Source organism: Micromys minutus (genome assembly GCF_963924665.1).
Source record: "Micromys minutus genome assembly, chromosome: 23".
NCBI classification, from domain to species: Eukaryota; Metazoa; Chordata; class Mammalia; order Rodentia; family Muridae; genus Micromys; species Micromys minutus.
Window position 1 is genome coordinate 17,401,344 of NC_137958.1, and position 15,713 is coordinate 17,417,056.

The 15,713-nt window shown below is 35.5% G+C and overlaps 1 protein-coding gene across 1 annotated transcript in view; it reads right to left on the reverse strand.

Moving 5' to 3' along the window:
* Positions 1–14,137, reverse strand: part of LOC308435642 (cadherin-related family member 3-like) — a gene marked incomplete at both ends in the record, with an annotated part of 100,756 nt that extends 86,619 nt beyond the window's left edge. Inside the window, 3 exons of the mRNA XM_080936363.1 lie at positions 3,367–3,537; positions 12,643–12,810; positions 14,104–14,137. Coding sequence (XP_080792489.1) covers positions 3,367–3,537; positions 12,643–12,810; positions 14,104–14,137 — 373 coding nt within the window. The remainder of the gene's footprint in view (positions 1–3,366; positions 3,538–12,642; positions 12,811–14,103) is intronic.
* Between the last annotated feature and the right edge of the window lie 1,576 nt (positions 14,138–15,713).

Genomic DNA, 15,713 nt, shown 5'->3' on the forward strand with positions numbered 1-15,713 from the left:
TTGACTTCTTCCTACTGCTTATGAGCATGTCAACACATGTATTTCTGTAAAACTCCACACCTGAGCATGCAGTGCTTAACTATGGCTCCAACTCTTCCCTACTCTTCATTGCCAGGGTTTATAATATCTTTTCACTCCTTCCTCAACCTTAAATTCATTCTACAGCTAAAAGAGCTTCCCAACACTTATTGTACACTGATTCATTCTTGACAAATGGTACAAACTTGGCATCCAGGTTCTTGATTTCCTGTCAATATTTCTACACATGATTTTTCTTTATTCACTGGGCAGATAAAAGGGTTTGCCCTAAGACTTCAAGCATCTATGGACATTGCCTACTTGGAAAATCAAAGGTGGCAATCTCGTGAATATATGTTAAGTTTTTTGACAAGGCAAAACAGATTTTTAAATAGGGTCCATTAGTAAGTTCAGAACCCACAGTCTTGGGTGACCCCCTCTTTTATTCTGTAATTCTAAAAGAAAAAGAAAAACCAAGCAAACAAACAACACATTCATAACCCTAGTCTAGAAAGGAGAGTATTCCAAAATAAGAAGTGAGCAGTCATCAGACTCAAGAGTCTGAGATCCAGAAAGTGTACAGTGACTCACAGAAGATCAGGAGAGAGAATCTGACACCTCACTTTCCTGAGAAGAAAGAAAAAAACAGAACAAAAAAGGACCCATTCATCCAATTAAATCTACAACATATACAACTGAGAATGGGTATGCATGCTTCTTTTCCCTTTGAGAAGAAACTGAACATAATTGTCAGGAAATAACATTTTTATAGTAGTAAAAGCAAGTAAAAGAATACTTTTGTGTGGACATTATGGAAATCACATTCCATTTCCAAGTGCAACCAACGTTCCTATGGAAGTAAAGGCAATAGCTGAGCTCAATCTAACAGAAATACTTTCATATACAAAAGTACCAATTTATCTTAATGATCATTTTAAAAAATATTTAATATTGCCCATTTAGTAAATTTAATGTTTGATTTTGCTTTGTAGATTTTAAACTTTAAAAGGATATAGTTAAAAATACTTTTTAAAGGAAACTTATAGTTTAAATTCATAGTCTAATCTTCAAAACAGAGGTATAATAAATCGTATTTTCATGAAAGTACACATTAATTTCAGTGACGAAGATGTCTTCCAAATAGATACTCTCAGGTCACTAGAATGTTTTTAGAATGTAGAGTACAAGAATAATTATAAAGAGAGAAAATGTAAAATTTCAAGATTTTTTAAATTGATAAACACAGAAAATAAATTAAAATGATAAAGGCATGTAACATTTTAGAAAAGAGAAGCACACATTGATATATCTTTCATTAATTCCAGCTGTGTTTTTATCAGACCCATTTGCACTGTCTTTCATGTGAGCTCAACCTCCTAGTCAAATGAATCCTCTCTGCTTGTTTATGAATCACCGCAATGTCTCCTTTTAAAAAAGAAATAAGCCAGAAAAGAGTCTTGCAATCCCATCTAACCCAGCCACTGCCTTCTGTTCAATTTCATATTGAGAGGTCTAAAGAACTGTTCTCTTTTCTCGGAATCATACTGATCAACCTGCAACAATCTGGCTTCTACACGTATGACCTGGTAGCATAGTTCCAAGACTCATTAGTTCTGCTTCTTTATATTGTTTGTGGGGAAGTAATGGGCATTGTAATTCTCCATTAGAGTTAACTGTAGAATGTAATTCTATTAAGAAAACACCTGGCATGCTCCGGGAACGTTCTTTTCCCTTGTCATACATGGTATAACTCCCTCCTTTCTCTACCATTACTGCACATGCTCTTTCTTTTCTTGGCAGGCTAACATTGTTCCCAACGTCATTAAATGTATTTCTTCAAGGTTTGGCTGTGTGCCTTCTCTACTCTAAGTCCCCACTGTAATTGAATGATTTCATCCAAATACATGGTTTCAATTACAAAACCTTCATAACCCTATACAAGACCTCTGAGCTCAACTGCTAACTTAAATCTCTCCTTTGATATATTTAACAAGAGCATATCAAATATGATATGTTGCACTGGGGATGTCATTCAATGGAAGACTGCTAACCTATCATGTTTAGAGGCCTTATTTATATTTGTTGCCTAATCCAGTGACAATCAAATCAAATTCAACATGAGATCACAAGTATCTTCAAATGCCTGTTCCTTGGTTTCCCTCTCAGGTTCGAGTATCTGTAGTTTAGTTTTACCAATGTGAAACTTGAGGCCTTTCCTTTTTCCTTTTTATTTAGTTTGTCATTGGGTTATTTTAATATTCAAGCATATCATGGCAACTATTTCTCTTTATTTTTACCCCATGCCTAGGTCAAAATGTACCATATCCTCCGTGGATTACTGAAATAAGCTGCTGGCTGGTCTTTCTCTCTTAATGCTATGTATTCTTAAACTTATTTGTATGAGGTACATCTTAAATTCTGTCACTGTGTTTATGGTCCATGAACTAAAAATAATTTCATTAAAATGAAATTATTGAAAGATATAAAGATAGACATTTTTGACACAAAAAAGCTGTATAAAGCTGAAATTTCAGTGTTCACAAATAAATTTCATACACTTGCTTGCTCTCAGTTATTCATTGATACATTTCTGCTCTATGTGCAGAGTTAATTGACCATGGGCTCAACAGTTCAAACTACGAGCCCTAACCTTCCAATCTGTATTAACTTATTACTGTCATTTACCACACACCCTCCTTATCACCAGAAAATAAAAGGCAAATAAGTGGTGAAATTTTAAGATATGTAGACTACTCTGTCACTGGATGTTTTTGGTGAAAAATGGTATTTATTAGACAATAGCCTTATACTTAAAATAATCTAATGCATGACAGAGAAAACATTAAAGGTACTTGTCACAATAACTTTATTGGAAAATAATTATGAGCGAAGGTGGAATACATTAGGTAAAACATTTTATGATGACATATTGTCATAAAAACAAATAAATGTGAATATAACAAAATTAAGATTCTGAAACACTTATTTGTTAACCAAAAAGGATTCATCTACTAATATATTAATTTATTTATTCCTCCTGTCTTCCTGTCTTAGTTCTTTAATAAATGCCCTTAAGAAATATTTTCTAAATTTTAATGTTTGCCTTCTAAGCTCAGAAGTAATAAGTGAAAATTCTACCTAGCAAATGTACTTTCAATTTATTCTAGTGAGCGTTTGTCTGTTTTCTTATACATATCTATGTTGGCATATGTTTGCATATTTGTATTTAAATATATTTGTCTAATAAAATATTGCCCAATATTAATATTTTCATATTAAATACAATATTTCATCTCTTTGACTATACATTTCTATTGAAACTAAATAATATAAAAGTAAAAATCATACCTGAGCCTGAAGAAAAGAGGGGGTCAATAGTACAGTCGGGAGGTTCTGGAACATCAATTATATTAATGGTCAAAACGTGTCTCATGACTCCTCCAGTATCAACTATAAGTAGAAACCTGGTTGGATCTGTTTCATAATTAAAGGTTTTTGTAGATGTGATGACACCAGAATCTAACAAAGAGATAATTAAAATTATACATAGTGGCTAGTAACCTAACTATTAATCTACCTATCTATAAAGATTTATTTCTTTTTATATTATGTTTAATATATTATGTACACTGTTGTTGTCTTCAGACACAGCAGAAGAGACATCAAATCACACTGTAGATGGTTCTGAGCCACCATGTGGTTGCTAGAAATTAAACGCAGTATCTCTAAAAGAGCAGTCAGTGTTTTAACCACTGAGCCATCTTTCCAGCCCGTACCTATTTATAAATATATACTTGAATACCTACAAATATGTTAGAATTACAGATTATAACTGTTATAGAAATGAATGAAACTGACACTGGCATGATTTATCCAAAGCCACACAATGAACAGTCATTCTATGACTCTTTCATGAATGATTGAAAAGAAAAGAGGTATGAAGATAGATTCCTTTAAAGAGAGAAACATAAATGATTCAGACATTGTTGTCTAATAATCTCCATTTTCCTAAACAATTTTCATTGAAAATTAGTTCTGAGATCACAGAGGCAGAGAACACTGACTATATTCACTTGCTAGGAACAAAAACGTAAATTATTTATATTCAGTCTCACTATTTATAGAAAGGTGACCAAAAAAATCATAATACACGGTCTTTATATGTGCTAGAATGTGGGTCTAGGGCTGTGCTGCTTACAGCTAAGTTGGAATACAGGAAAATTAAGCTAAGTTGATGTTGATGTCTTCTTCAATCACTAATCATCTTGTTTTGGAACAGGACATCTCCTTATTTGAGTGCAGTGACTGGCTACACTTGTTGGCCAGCAAGCATGTTGGATTTCTCTGTCCTGTTCCCACAAGCACTGGATGACTGACAACCATTGTCATGCCCAACGTTCTTATAAGTACTAAGGATCTGGTCTCAAAATATTCTTGTTTATGTGGCAAATACTTTACCAACAGATCCTTCTCTCCAGCCCTTGAGGTCTGGGCTTTAGAAAATTTTGAACTGAAATTTAGATAAAAAAATATTACCAATAAGTCCATGTTGTAGAAGGAAAAAAATTGCTTATGATAGATTAGTCTAATACCCAGCATTAAGATAATCAGTTGAGGCAAGAAAAGATAGTATAGATGAAATAAAGAAAATTAAAACAAGTTAAAATAATTTTTGTTGTTAGGTAAGTCAATGTTATTAAGGCTAAATATCTTCAAGAAATTATAAACATGTTTTTAACAAATAAGCTGCTTTAAAGTAAATATATGGTCTTTTAAACAAACTTATTCATAAAAGTCAGAAAGAGGAAGGGATCTGGGTGGGAAAGGGAAGGTAGTGGGTAAAGGGGTAACAGGATCAGGTATGGAGGATAAGAACAGGAGAGAAACCCAGAGGGCCAGGAGAATGAATGGAAACAAGCAGCCTTTTGCGGAAAAGAAGGCATCATCTAGAAAGTACCAGAGAAACTAGTGGTGAGAGACTCTCAGGACTCAATGTGTGTAGCCTTAGCCAAAATGCCAAACACTGGGAAGAAGGAGCTCAAAGAGTCTACCTCCAGTAGATAGGGCCTCAAGTGTAAGGACTGAGTTACTATCCCACAGTCAAAATCTATGAACCAGAATTATTCCTGTGTAAAAGAACTTCAGGGACAAAAATGGAGAAGAGACTAAGAGAAAGGCGGTCCAATAACCAGCTCATCTTACGATTCATCTCATGCCAGGGGCAGTGGTGATGGTGGGTACCAAGGCCTGACACTATAATGGATGCTATGATGTGATACAGATAGCTGTCCTCTGAGAGGCCCTAAGAGCAGCTGACTGAGAGGGACACAGGTACTTACATCCAACTTTGGACTGAGGTCGGGAATCTTATGGTTGAATTCGGGGAAGGATTGAAGAAGGTGAAGGGGAGAACCATCCCATAGAAAAACCAGCAGTCTCAACAATCTCAAAACCCAGAGAGCTCCCAGACACTGAGCTAGCCCCCAGAAGTCAGACCAAGGACCTGTTCACATAGATAGCAGAGGTCTGCCTGGTCAGCCCTCAGTAGGAGAAGATGTGCTTCATCCTCAAGAGACTTGAGGCCCCAGGGAAGGGGAAGTCCTAGTAGGGGCAAGCGCACTCTAAAAGGCCAGGGGGAGAGGAATGGGATGAGGAGCTCTAGAAGGGAAGTTCAAGAGGGGAAGCTGGACTGGAATGTGAATAAATAAAATAAATTTTTAAAAAAGAACATTGAATAGGAAGAAAAAATTATTATGAATGCTGAGAAATTCAGTATAATAAAAAGAGATAATATCTTTTACTATCTTTTCAAACAAGCATATGTAAGGATATTAGCTTATGAATTACACAGGACTAATGGTATATTTTCCTCAAGAGACTTCCTGCAAGTTTTACAGATTTCCCTTTTTTTTGTTTACAGTTCTATTAAAAGCTTTAATTTCTATTTGCAAAAAGGCTGTTACAGCAAGTAGAAGTATTGGGTAAAGTGCTATTGGTATAATTGATATGACCACAAATGTCTCAGTTTAATACTTTGACTCTTTACTGGCTTAGTACAGGAAGCAATTGATTTCATTTTTATCAGCAACCACAGCAAAACTTGGCACAGTTGAAAAATATATAGAGGGTAGAGAAAATATCAGAATTTTATTTCTTTATATTTCCCCACCTAGTCTACTTATATTCTTATTTTTATATTAGATAATTTAGGTATTTACATTTCAAATGTTATTCCCTTTTCTGGTTCTCCCCTCTCCCATCCCTCCTTCCCTGCTTCTATGAGGATGCTCCTCTCCCCCCCCCACTCCCACCTCAACACCCAGGCATTGCCCTACACGGGGGAAATGAGGCTTCACAGGACCAAACGCCTCTTCTCACGTTGATGTCAGACAATGTCATTCTCTGCTACCCATGCGGCTGGAGCCATGGTTCTCCCCCCATGTGTATTCTTTGGTTGGTGGTTTCCTCCCTGAGAGCTCTCTGGGGTTCTGGTTGATTCATATTGTTGTTCCTGTGAAGTTGCAAACCCCATCAGCTCCTGTCCTTTCTCTAATGGCTGCATTGGGATTCCTGTGGTCAATCTATTTAGCTGCAATCATCCTAATCTGTATCTGTAAGGCTCAGGAAGAGTCACTTATTCCTTCTTAGTTTTATGTAATGCTAAGTGCCAGATTAACTCATCATAGCAAAAAACACCCATAACCCTACCAGAACTTCACTCAAATTAAAACAGAGCTTATCTATCATTCCTAAGAAGTTAAGAAGTGATTTTAAAATAAAATGTGGTACCAGATCAAGTCTTGAGGAAACAACAATAGGATCAGTGAAAGGATTTGTATACTATAGTTACTCCTCATTTGTCTCATCTTGTTAGGCTAAATGAGCTAAACTTGACTGAATGACTGGCTGTCTTTCCCAACTCCCGATAAAGATTTTAGTATTAAGGATATAATACAAACTTGGTTGTACCCCTGAGGATAAAATCTTGGTTGCACCTTGGTTTTAATGCCCCAAATACCAAAATTAGCTCATATTCTGGTACCCATGCAGCATGATGTTTATTGATAACAAGGTGTAATAAAAAAAAAAAAAAAAAAAAACTTCTGAATCTGATCTAATTTCACATTTGAATCTAGATTGTTTTATTTGTTAAGGACTACTTGGTAATTTACCAAGTTGGAAATTGAAGGTAATGAATTTGTCAAAAGTGAGGGTCTTCAGATTATTAAGTAGTTTCTTAGATGAGAATTTTGTGAGCCCAGCCTCTAATGTGTTCTTCTCTCTATTCACTTACAACCTTCTCCTTTTTCTCTGTGTCTGTAAAGTGAGCTATTTTTACTTGTCATTCATCTCTGTCATGTCTTAGAGATTTTTAGGACTAACAGCAATAAAATCAACCAATGAGAAACTATAACCTTCCAAATCCTGAGCATGTTAAATAAACAATGAAAATATGGTGGTTTGAATAGGAATGACTCCACTAGGATCATAGGATCATAGGTTTGAATTCTTGGACAAAAGGAATGGCACTATTTGGAAGTGTGGCCTTAATGGAATAGGTGTCATCTTGTTCCAGGAAGTATGTCATTAGGGTTGGGCTTTGAGGTTTTAAATACTCAAGCAAGCTGAGTGACTTTCTCTCTTCCTACTTCCTGCCTACCCAGATGTAGAACTCTTGGCTTTTTCTGCAGCACCATATCTGCCTACAAGTCACCATGCTTCCCACCATAATGATAATGGACTAAATGTAAGCCAGCCCAAATTAAAAGCTCCACCAAGGTCATGGTGTCTCTTTAAAGAAATAGAAATTTGATTAAGAAAGGGTGCTTAGATATATTTAGACTCATTTCAGAAATTTATCAAACTCTTTCTTTGAGACAGATTTGTCTAAATTTCAGAATTAATACTTAAGAAAGAATCCAGGAATATTAGAAATTCCATGTAGACAATTAGCACAATATAAAAAATAAAACAGCATAGTTCATGGCAACTAAATTCAAATAATTTGCTATGCAGGACAACGGAATAGAAGAAGCATGTAGATACAAAGAGTTGGGCTAAGAATTGGTAATACAAACATGAGTTTATCAGAGGCATGTTGTGTACCCTGAAGAACTAAAATCAGAAATAAAAGATAGTGAAGAAAGTCGATAAAGGCAGTTAGGCATGATATCACACCACTGTAATGTGAATATTCACAAAGTGAAAGCAGGAAATTTATCAATTTAAGACTAACTCAGACTACTTAGAGAGAATCTCCTTTTTAAAACTAAGGAAGTGAATAGAAGAAAAGAAAAATTATTTGAGGAGAGGAACTAGAAGATAAGAGAGCATTTTATATGAAGTTTAAACCAGGCTGAATTCTTCAATAATGTCCTTGATTTATTCATGAACTGACAAATCAAAGTTGTGAAGGGATTGTTCAGGAGAAGAATAGAGAGAGATGTCATGACTTGTACAAAGGTCAAGAGAAAAGTGGCTATTTATAGGAGACACTTACTAACATATAATATATGCAACCAATAGTGCTACCTTTGAAAACATAAGTATTAAAAGAAGTCAAATTTAAAAAGAGACTTATGAATTAATTTAAGGAGTTTTTCCTTTATCTTGGGAAAAATGGGAACCCATCATATAATTATGTGACATAAAATAGATATCTATCAATGTGTTATAGTGAATGACCATTGTTTTTTCTCTTTAATAAAAGATCTGTCAATAAAAAAAATAGTGAAAGAACCCTGAAAGTAAGAAGCTGTTTTGGAGGCTGGTATAAAACAAATGAGATGTGGTGAAAAAGTGGCTTGAGGCTGGTTTTAAAGATGAAGATTGTGGACCAAAGAATTAGAATCCCAACAATTTGAGATGGATTCAATCAGACAGAAGCTGTGCGAAAAGTCTGCAATCCACATTTGTCACACATTTTCTAAAGGGTACACAGTAGCAAGTCTAATATGCATCATGTGTGTAATGTTCTGCAAAGTAGTAGAGGGTGCAGGACATGGAGTACTGGAAGGTTGTATGTTCTTGTACAAGGCTGCTTTGTCTGTTGAAAGTGATGTATTATACATGAATGATTCCCACAAATATTAAAGGGGACGTTTTAGGAAAAGCTAATCAAGCCTTTAAATGAATAAATTTAAGGTATTTCTGAGTCCCTCTTTGCAGTAGGTATGTAGAACTAGGGTTCACTCATGTCTAAGCTTTGGGTATGTGTTTTGTGATCATCCGAATATACTTAGTATGTGTGGTAATGTGATTGTTTGGTGACATTTTAGTTAAGACAGGCATGACAGGTCTAATAAGTAGGTGAAAAACAATATAGCACTGCATAACACAGGGTACATAATAAGCAAGGGAAATGCTGGGCTTGTGGAGAAGAAGAGGTGGAGGAGAGATGTGATTAAGGGAACTCAGTAGACTACAGTGTCATAGAAATTAAAGATGAATGGGGTGGCTCAAGAGATAGCTCAGTGGTTAAAAGTACTGGCTGTTCATGAAGTAGACCCTATTTCTAGTTCCAGCATACACGTGGTAGCTAACAACCATTTGTACCTCTAGTTGCAAAAGATCCAACACTTTTTTTCTGGATTATAGAAGCATTGTATACATATGGTGCACAGACATACATTTATGAAAAGTGCTCACAAAAATAAAAATAAACATAAAGGAAACTTTTAAAATGAGTGTGATTAAAAACAACTTTTCCTTAACAAAAATGAAGTAAAATAATACAAGACAAAGACTAAACTGTAGCCTTTCATAAAAAATTAAAGTGTTGTGTTTTGTTTGATTCTTACTTCATACTACACTTTACTCAAGAATATATGACAGAGGTCAGAGTTTAAAACAATGATGAAGAGAATTCTTTACAGATTGAACAATTTAATGAGAAGTGGGATGCCTTGTGGAGACATGTGAGTTTTATTAAGATAAGAATGGTATAAATGATTACAGAAATGATTAGTAATTCTTTATAAAGTGTTTGGAAAATAACTTGAGTTTGAGATTCTAAAACTAAGAGGAGGGAAAAAAGGGACTGGGTGTTTGCTCCGTAGATCAAGAACTTGTTGTTCAGGCTCAGTGATCAGAGTTCAGATTTCCAACACCCACATAAAATCTAGGCAGACATAATGCTCCTATATCCCAAGTCTTGGAAGAAAAATACAGTGGAGTCCTACATAACCTGGTTAGCTAGATTAGCAAAATTCATTAGTTCTGAGTTCAGGTGAAGGACATTGCCTCTATACATAAATTAAAAGCAATGAAGGATGATATTCAACCCTCGACCCCTCTACATATGTGTATGAGCATCTGTACAAATATATACAACCATAAACATGAAAGCATATATATAAGCATATGGTACACACATACAAAGATATATGAATACAGCAAAAAATTGTTTTGTGTGTAGATAAATTTTGGCTACAACCATAGAGATGTGGAATTGCAAGTTATTTAAATCTTATCAAGATTTGAGTACAGGGTTTATACTGGCTCACAAGGGGATTCGGCATTTGTGACACTGGAAAGGAGGTAGAGTGAAGATCAAATAAACAGAAGAAAAGCTGTGGCAGAACATGAAGTGGGAAGAAGTTGTATGAATGACATAATCCTGTCCCCAGGGAAATGACTACTAGGGTGTGGGAAGGAGCTGAGAATAAGCAGGGAAAATTCCAAAGAGTACCGCAGCCACACTCCGGAACGAGTTTTAAAGACAGAGAAGTATGCTGACTCCCCACTTCCTGACACAGAGATATGAGATGTGTAGGAGTGTGAGTAACATCAACAGGAGACATGGTTCTCTCTGAAGACAAAAATTTTTGGTAAAAGCCAAAATGTCACCAGGTAGGTGGGGAAAGAAATGAATCTATTTTAAAAAATAGATTTTTTTCATAAGTGGCTTACACTGAGGGCAGAAATGAAGGATTCGAGTAACCAAGACTATGCGTGACTAAGTTAGTGAAGACACTGAGTGGGGCGCTGATGAACAAGAGAAAAGGATGAACACTTGTTTGCCACGGCTTTCACATTAGGTAACACCAATGACTATAGGAGATGAGAGATTAGTGTGTGTTTTTCCTAATTAGATGCAGATATATTCATATTATTACAAGGTGGTGAACAAGGCAGTATTCATAGGGGGTCATCGGGGATTCAAGCAAGAGGTGTACTGTCACTCTAGTAGAGGTCATGTGGAAAAAAAATGTATGTCTTGCATCCAAATAGCAGGCAGCTGAAGCATCTTAGGAAGGGGTCTCGCTGCAATCTGTCTTGGAAAAATCAAAAGTCATGTGTCTAGAAAAATAGTTCAATAGACTTCCTGCATGAGGATCTGTGTTCTGATCCACATAGACTATGGACACAGTCACACTGACAGAAAAAGGGCATCAGAGACAGAAGGATTCCCAGATCTCTCTGATTAGACAATCTAGCCAAAATGATGGAGTCCTGACTTAATGAGAGGTCCTATCATGAAAGTAGGATGGAGAGCAAATGAAAAAGATCTGTTGTGTCAAACTCTTACCTGCACTGTTACAAAAACCATACACAAATCGTAGAAAAATAAATCAGAGACCCTATAGACCCAGAAAAATTTCTAGTATCATACTGTAATCAAAATACATTAATCCTACATTTGAAGTTTAATGCAGAGTCTCAGAGATTGGCTAGAAGAGGAAGCCTCTGATGAACAGAACTTGGGAATGACTTCTGTAAAACAGGGCTGTCATAAAGTGGGGAGTGAATCCATTGTTGGCCAAACACTCTAAAAAAGACACATGACTTACCACTGAGACAAAAACTATTTCTATTTTTAAAACATGTTTTCTTGCATTTATAAAGAAATAAATGTGTACATGCATTTCAACAGAGTCTGAAATATAGATAATAGCTATGTTAGCACATAACTCAGTCTATAATTAACACTTAGCTAATTTTATATATAATTATAAGACTCATGTTTTGAGCAAAACAAAAAGCATCATGGATCAAAACAAGCTGGTTGGCTTTCAACAACCTTCACAGGTATCACCTGTATTTTCAGGAGTCCCTGGATCTCAGGCTGATTGTAGGAAGAAGCGACTCTGCTTACTTCTTCAGTGTTTCAACCAAGAGCATCTTCCTCTTCTGAGCAAGGTACGGAGCTCTTAGAGTGCAAACTACCTGGCTGGGAGCTGGTGCTGCCACAAGTGTGGGAAACAATGTGTGTTGCCTGCCTTAACTGGTGCTTTAGTAATTGTCATGGAGACAGTTCGGGTTTATTGGTCAAAATATTTTTGAATGGTTTTCCTTGAAATTGGCTCAAAATGCATGTCCCAAATTATCTGTTATTCAATGGCCACTTTCTGCTTTGAAAAGGAAGAAGCAGTTCTCAAGCTGATTAATAGACAAATCTTAATTTTCTCAGGAAAGAACTCTTGGGGCAGTGTCTGGTTTATTCTGAATAAACGAATACAGAGAACAAGACAGGGGAAACCTTGAAAAATTGTGATTTTCTGAAACAAAGTTTGAGCAAACATTCTAACGAACAATTAGAGTAGAACTAGGTGATCATCTTAAAAGTCTTACCCTAACAGTTAGAAAATAAATAAAAATATATAAATGGTAAAATTAACTTACTTGCATCAATGACAAAGTCCTTTGTTTTATTCAAAAAGCGGTAGGCATTTGGTCTCCCAGCCACATCTTTGTCATAAGCACGGCTTAGTTCTGTTCCGGGAAGCTTATTTTCAGGCAAATTAATAGGGTTGATTAGTATCTGAATTTCTGCTCCAATACAGGACAACACTAAAATGTCAAGACATAAAGACTTAGGTGAGACCAAGAAGAAAATAAAAATAAAGCATTTGTCCCATGGCCGTTCTGTGGGTTTGTAGTCATTAGTGATGACAGTTGAAGAAAACACCACATGTGAAACAAAACCACCACTGGATTTCCCCTTAATGACATCTTGATGCACATCTTCTGTTAGGCCCTGCATAATAAATTTTGGCTAATGGAAAAACTGAGATCCAATCCTTTGTCTATCATGAAATAATTTCTTCATTCAATTGGGCTATTGATCCATTACCAAGCTCAATCACTATTCCTGTCCAGGGAAATTTTCACTAATTTCTTCCTTCTTATTGATCATTCAGTCTAGAAATTTTGTATATTCAGTTAAGCTATATTTTAATAGAAATTTGATTGCATTTTTATTTGAAACACCACTTCAAAACTACAGTGTGGTGTCTTTTCTGGTTTCATCTGCTTAATTTTTCTCACTCTTTTCATGAGCATGAAAAAAAAAAAAAAACCTCTGTTTTGTTTTAGATGTGACTCATTATAGATTCATAGCTCCTCACTTCCTCAGCAAAAAGCAGAAACAAAATATTGTTAAACTATCTCACAGACTGTGAAACACAACTCAAGACACATGAGCAGATGTGAGCAGTGTCCAAAGACAGAACACCGTGGGGAAATTACTCATAAGCTTAAGAAAGGCATCACATGATCCTGTTATATAGTAGAAAAGATGTTAAAAGCAAATTAGCACTATGAAAAAACTCTGGAACATAACAAGATGAATCCTGTGTGAAGTAACCCAAGGCCATATTAAGAGTTTCTCCTTATTCATCCACACATACATGTATGCTGCAGTAAATGTAAAAAAGTGATAACCTTTTATCTTGAGCTAGTGCAGGCACCCGTAGGACCTTATGGCACTGCAAGATATTGTCATCTTAGTGGCTCCATGTCACCTGTATGAACTCACAAACCCTCGCTGCTTCTGTCTCTGGTAGTCCATGACCACCCTAGCATGTTGTTTTCACTCATTTTCCCTTGGTGTGTTGTTGCAAAGCTTTGCAGACACACATCCCAACTCCAGGGTGGACTTTGTAAATCTGCTACTACACCCTCTAGGAACCCAATTAAATTGCCACATCAAAGAACATACCAAAATACTCTGTCCACATATACATAAAAATATGTAGATAGCTGAGCCATGTAAACTGAAACTAAAAGACCCAACTAACACAGACCCAATTCTTTAATATGCAAGCTCTTCTAAAAGCGAACAAATAGCAAACTTAAACTCACCCGTGCATATTAACCAAATCTTGAAGATGTTCATATTCTGGCTGGCTTCTCCAAATGCCCACTATGAGGCCTACTGACAAATGCAAACCTTTGGCTATTTATACAAAGTCTGTTTTCATACCAGTTAAGCCAGCAGGTCAATAAGCTGTTACTCAACCTCGACGACAGTAGGCTTACCGGGTTCAGCTGCGTGACTATGTGTACAGATCAGATTTCAGTTTCTGTGTTTGTTCCCACACAAATCTGGTGAGATTATCAGCAAACTCGGGATCATTATGTGCCACGCACTTCATTTACACTTTTCCAGTTGATGAGTGCTTTACTATGGAGAATTTTGGGCCAGAGGCCAAGTGGTCCCTTCTTTATCCCTCCTAATCTAGAGACACAGTGCATACCTGGAAACCCTGCCTCTGAGACATCCTGCACTTCAGTGCAGCTGGCTGTACCTACAGTTGCCGAGTGGTTACAAGAAGCAACAAGCCCCACTCTTAGGTATCTCATAACCTAGCAAACACATAGAGTGGATAAAAGTAACTATAACTCCCAGAGCAGAGGTAGGGGCCAAGAAAAATGCATAAAAATTTAGATAGGAAAGAAACACTTCTAAGGAAGAGAAAAATCTTCAGAGAGGGAGCATTATGTGAAAACCTTTGCAAGAGCCAAAGTCCCAACAGTCATATCCTTATGGAAGGATTTGCTTACTCTTCTCAGTATTTATATATTTGTATATTTATAAATTATTCAGATGCAATTTGGCATCATTTAGAGTTATACTCAAGAACTTGAATATATTTAAAAAATGGTATAATTATTTAAGTATTCTATTACATTTTTACACAATTATGTTTGCAAATACATTGAAAATGATACTAATAGGGCACACTGGAAGGTTTTCTGTCTCTCAATTATTTAAAAATCACTTATATTCTAATGGGAGCATTTATTCTTTGTAATATAAGTGAGATAAAGAGTGAAGTAAATAAAAAACAATATTTCTTTCAAACCTGATTTCAATTTTGCTTATTAGCTTCACATGAAGAATTTTACTTACTAAACATTTCGTTAGATGAATATATCATGTCATATACAGTGCAAAACTTATATGATTTATTATACTCCTTAAAATATTTAGACTGAAAAATCAGTAAACATTCCAATTAAAATTAAGATTTTTATATTTAATATAATGTTAGTTTTTGGTTTTTTTTTTTTTTCAGTTGGGTATGTCAACTGGATCCCAAATACCAGCTCTTCATGTGGCCTGGGATCTGTTTTTTTATTTAACAACTTTATTTTAAAAAACAAAGATAAATGTACAGATTTTAAGCTTGTTTGCATAAAATTATACAATACATTTTTGTCAGTACTTTTTTTCAGATTTTAAAATAAATTTTACATAAAACTGTATGAATATATTTTCTAGTCAGGACTTGATTTTTTTAAAGGTTTGATAGTATGCATTGAAAACTTAATAGTTACAATGAGCATAAAGTACATGTAAAACAAAATGTAACATGGAAATAGTCAAAGTTTTCTTGTTGTATAGAGATTTTTTTGTTTTGTTTTCTTTATTTCTTGGACTTCATACAGTCTGTGAGTTGTTTCTGGGG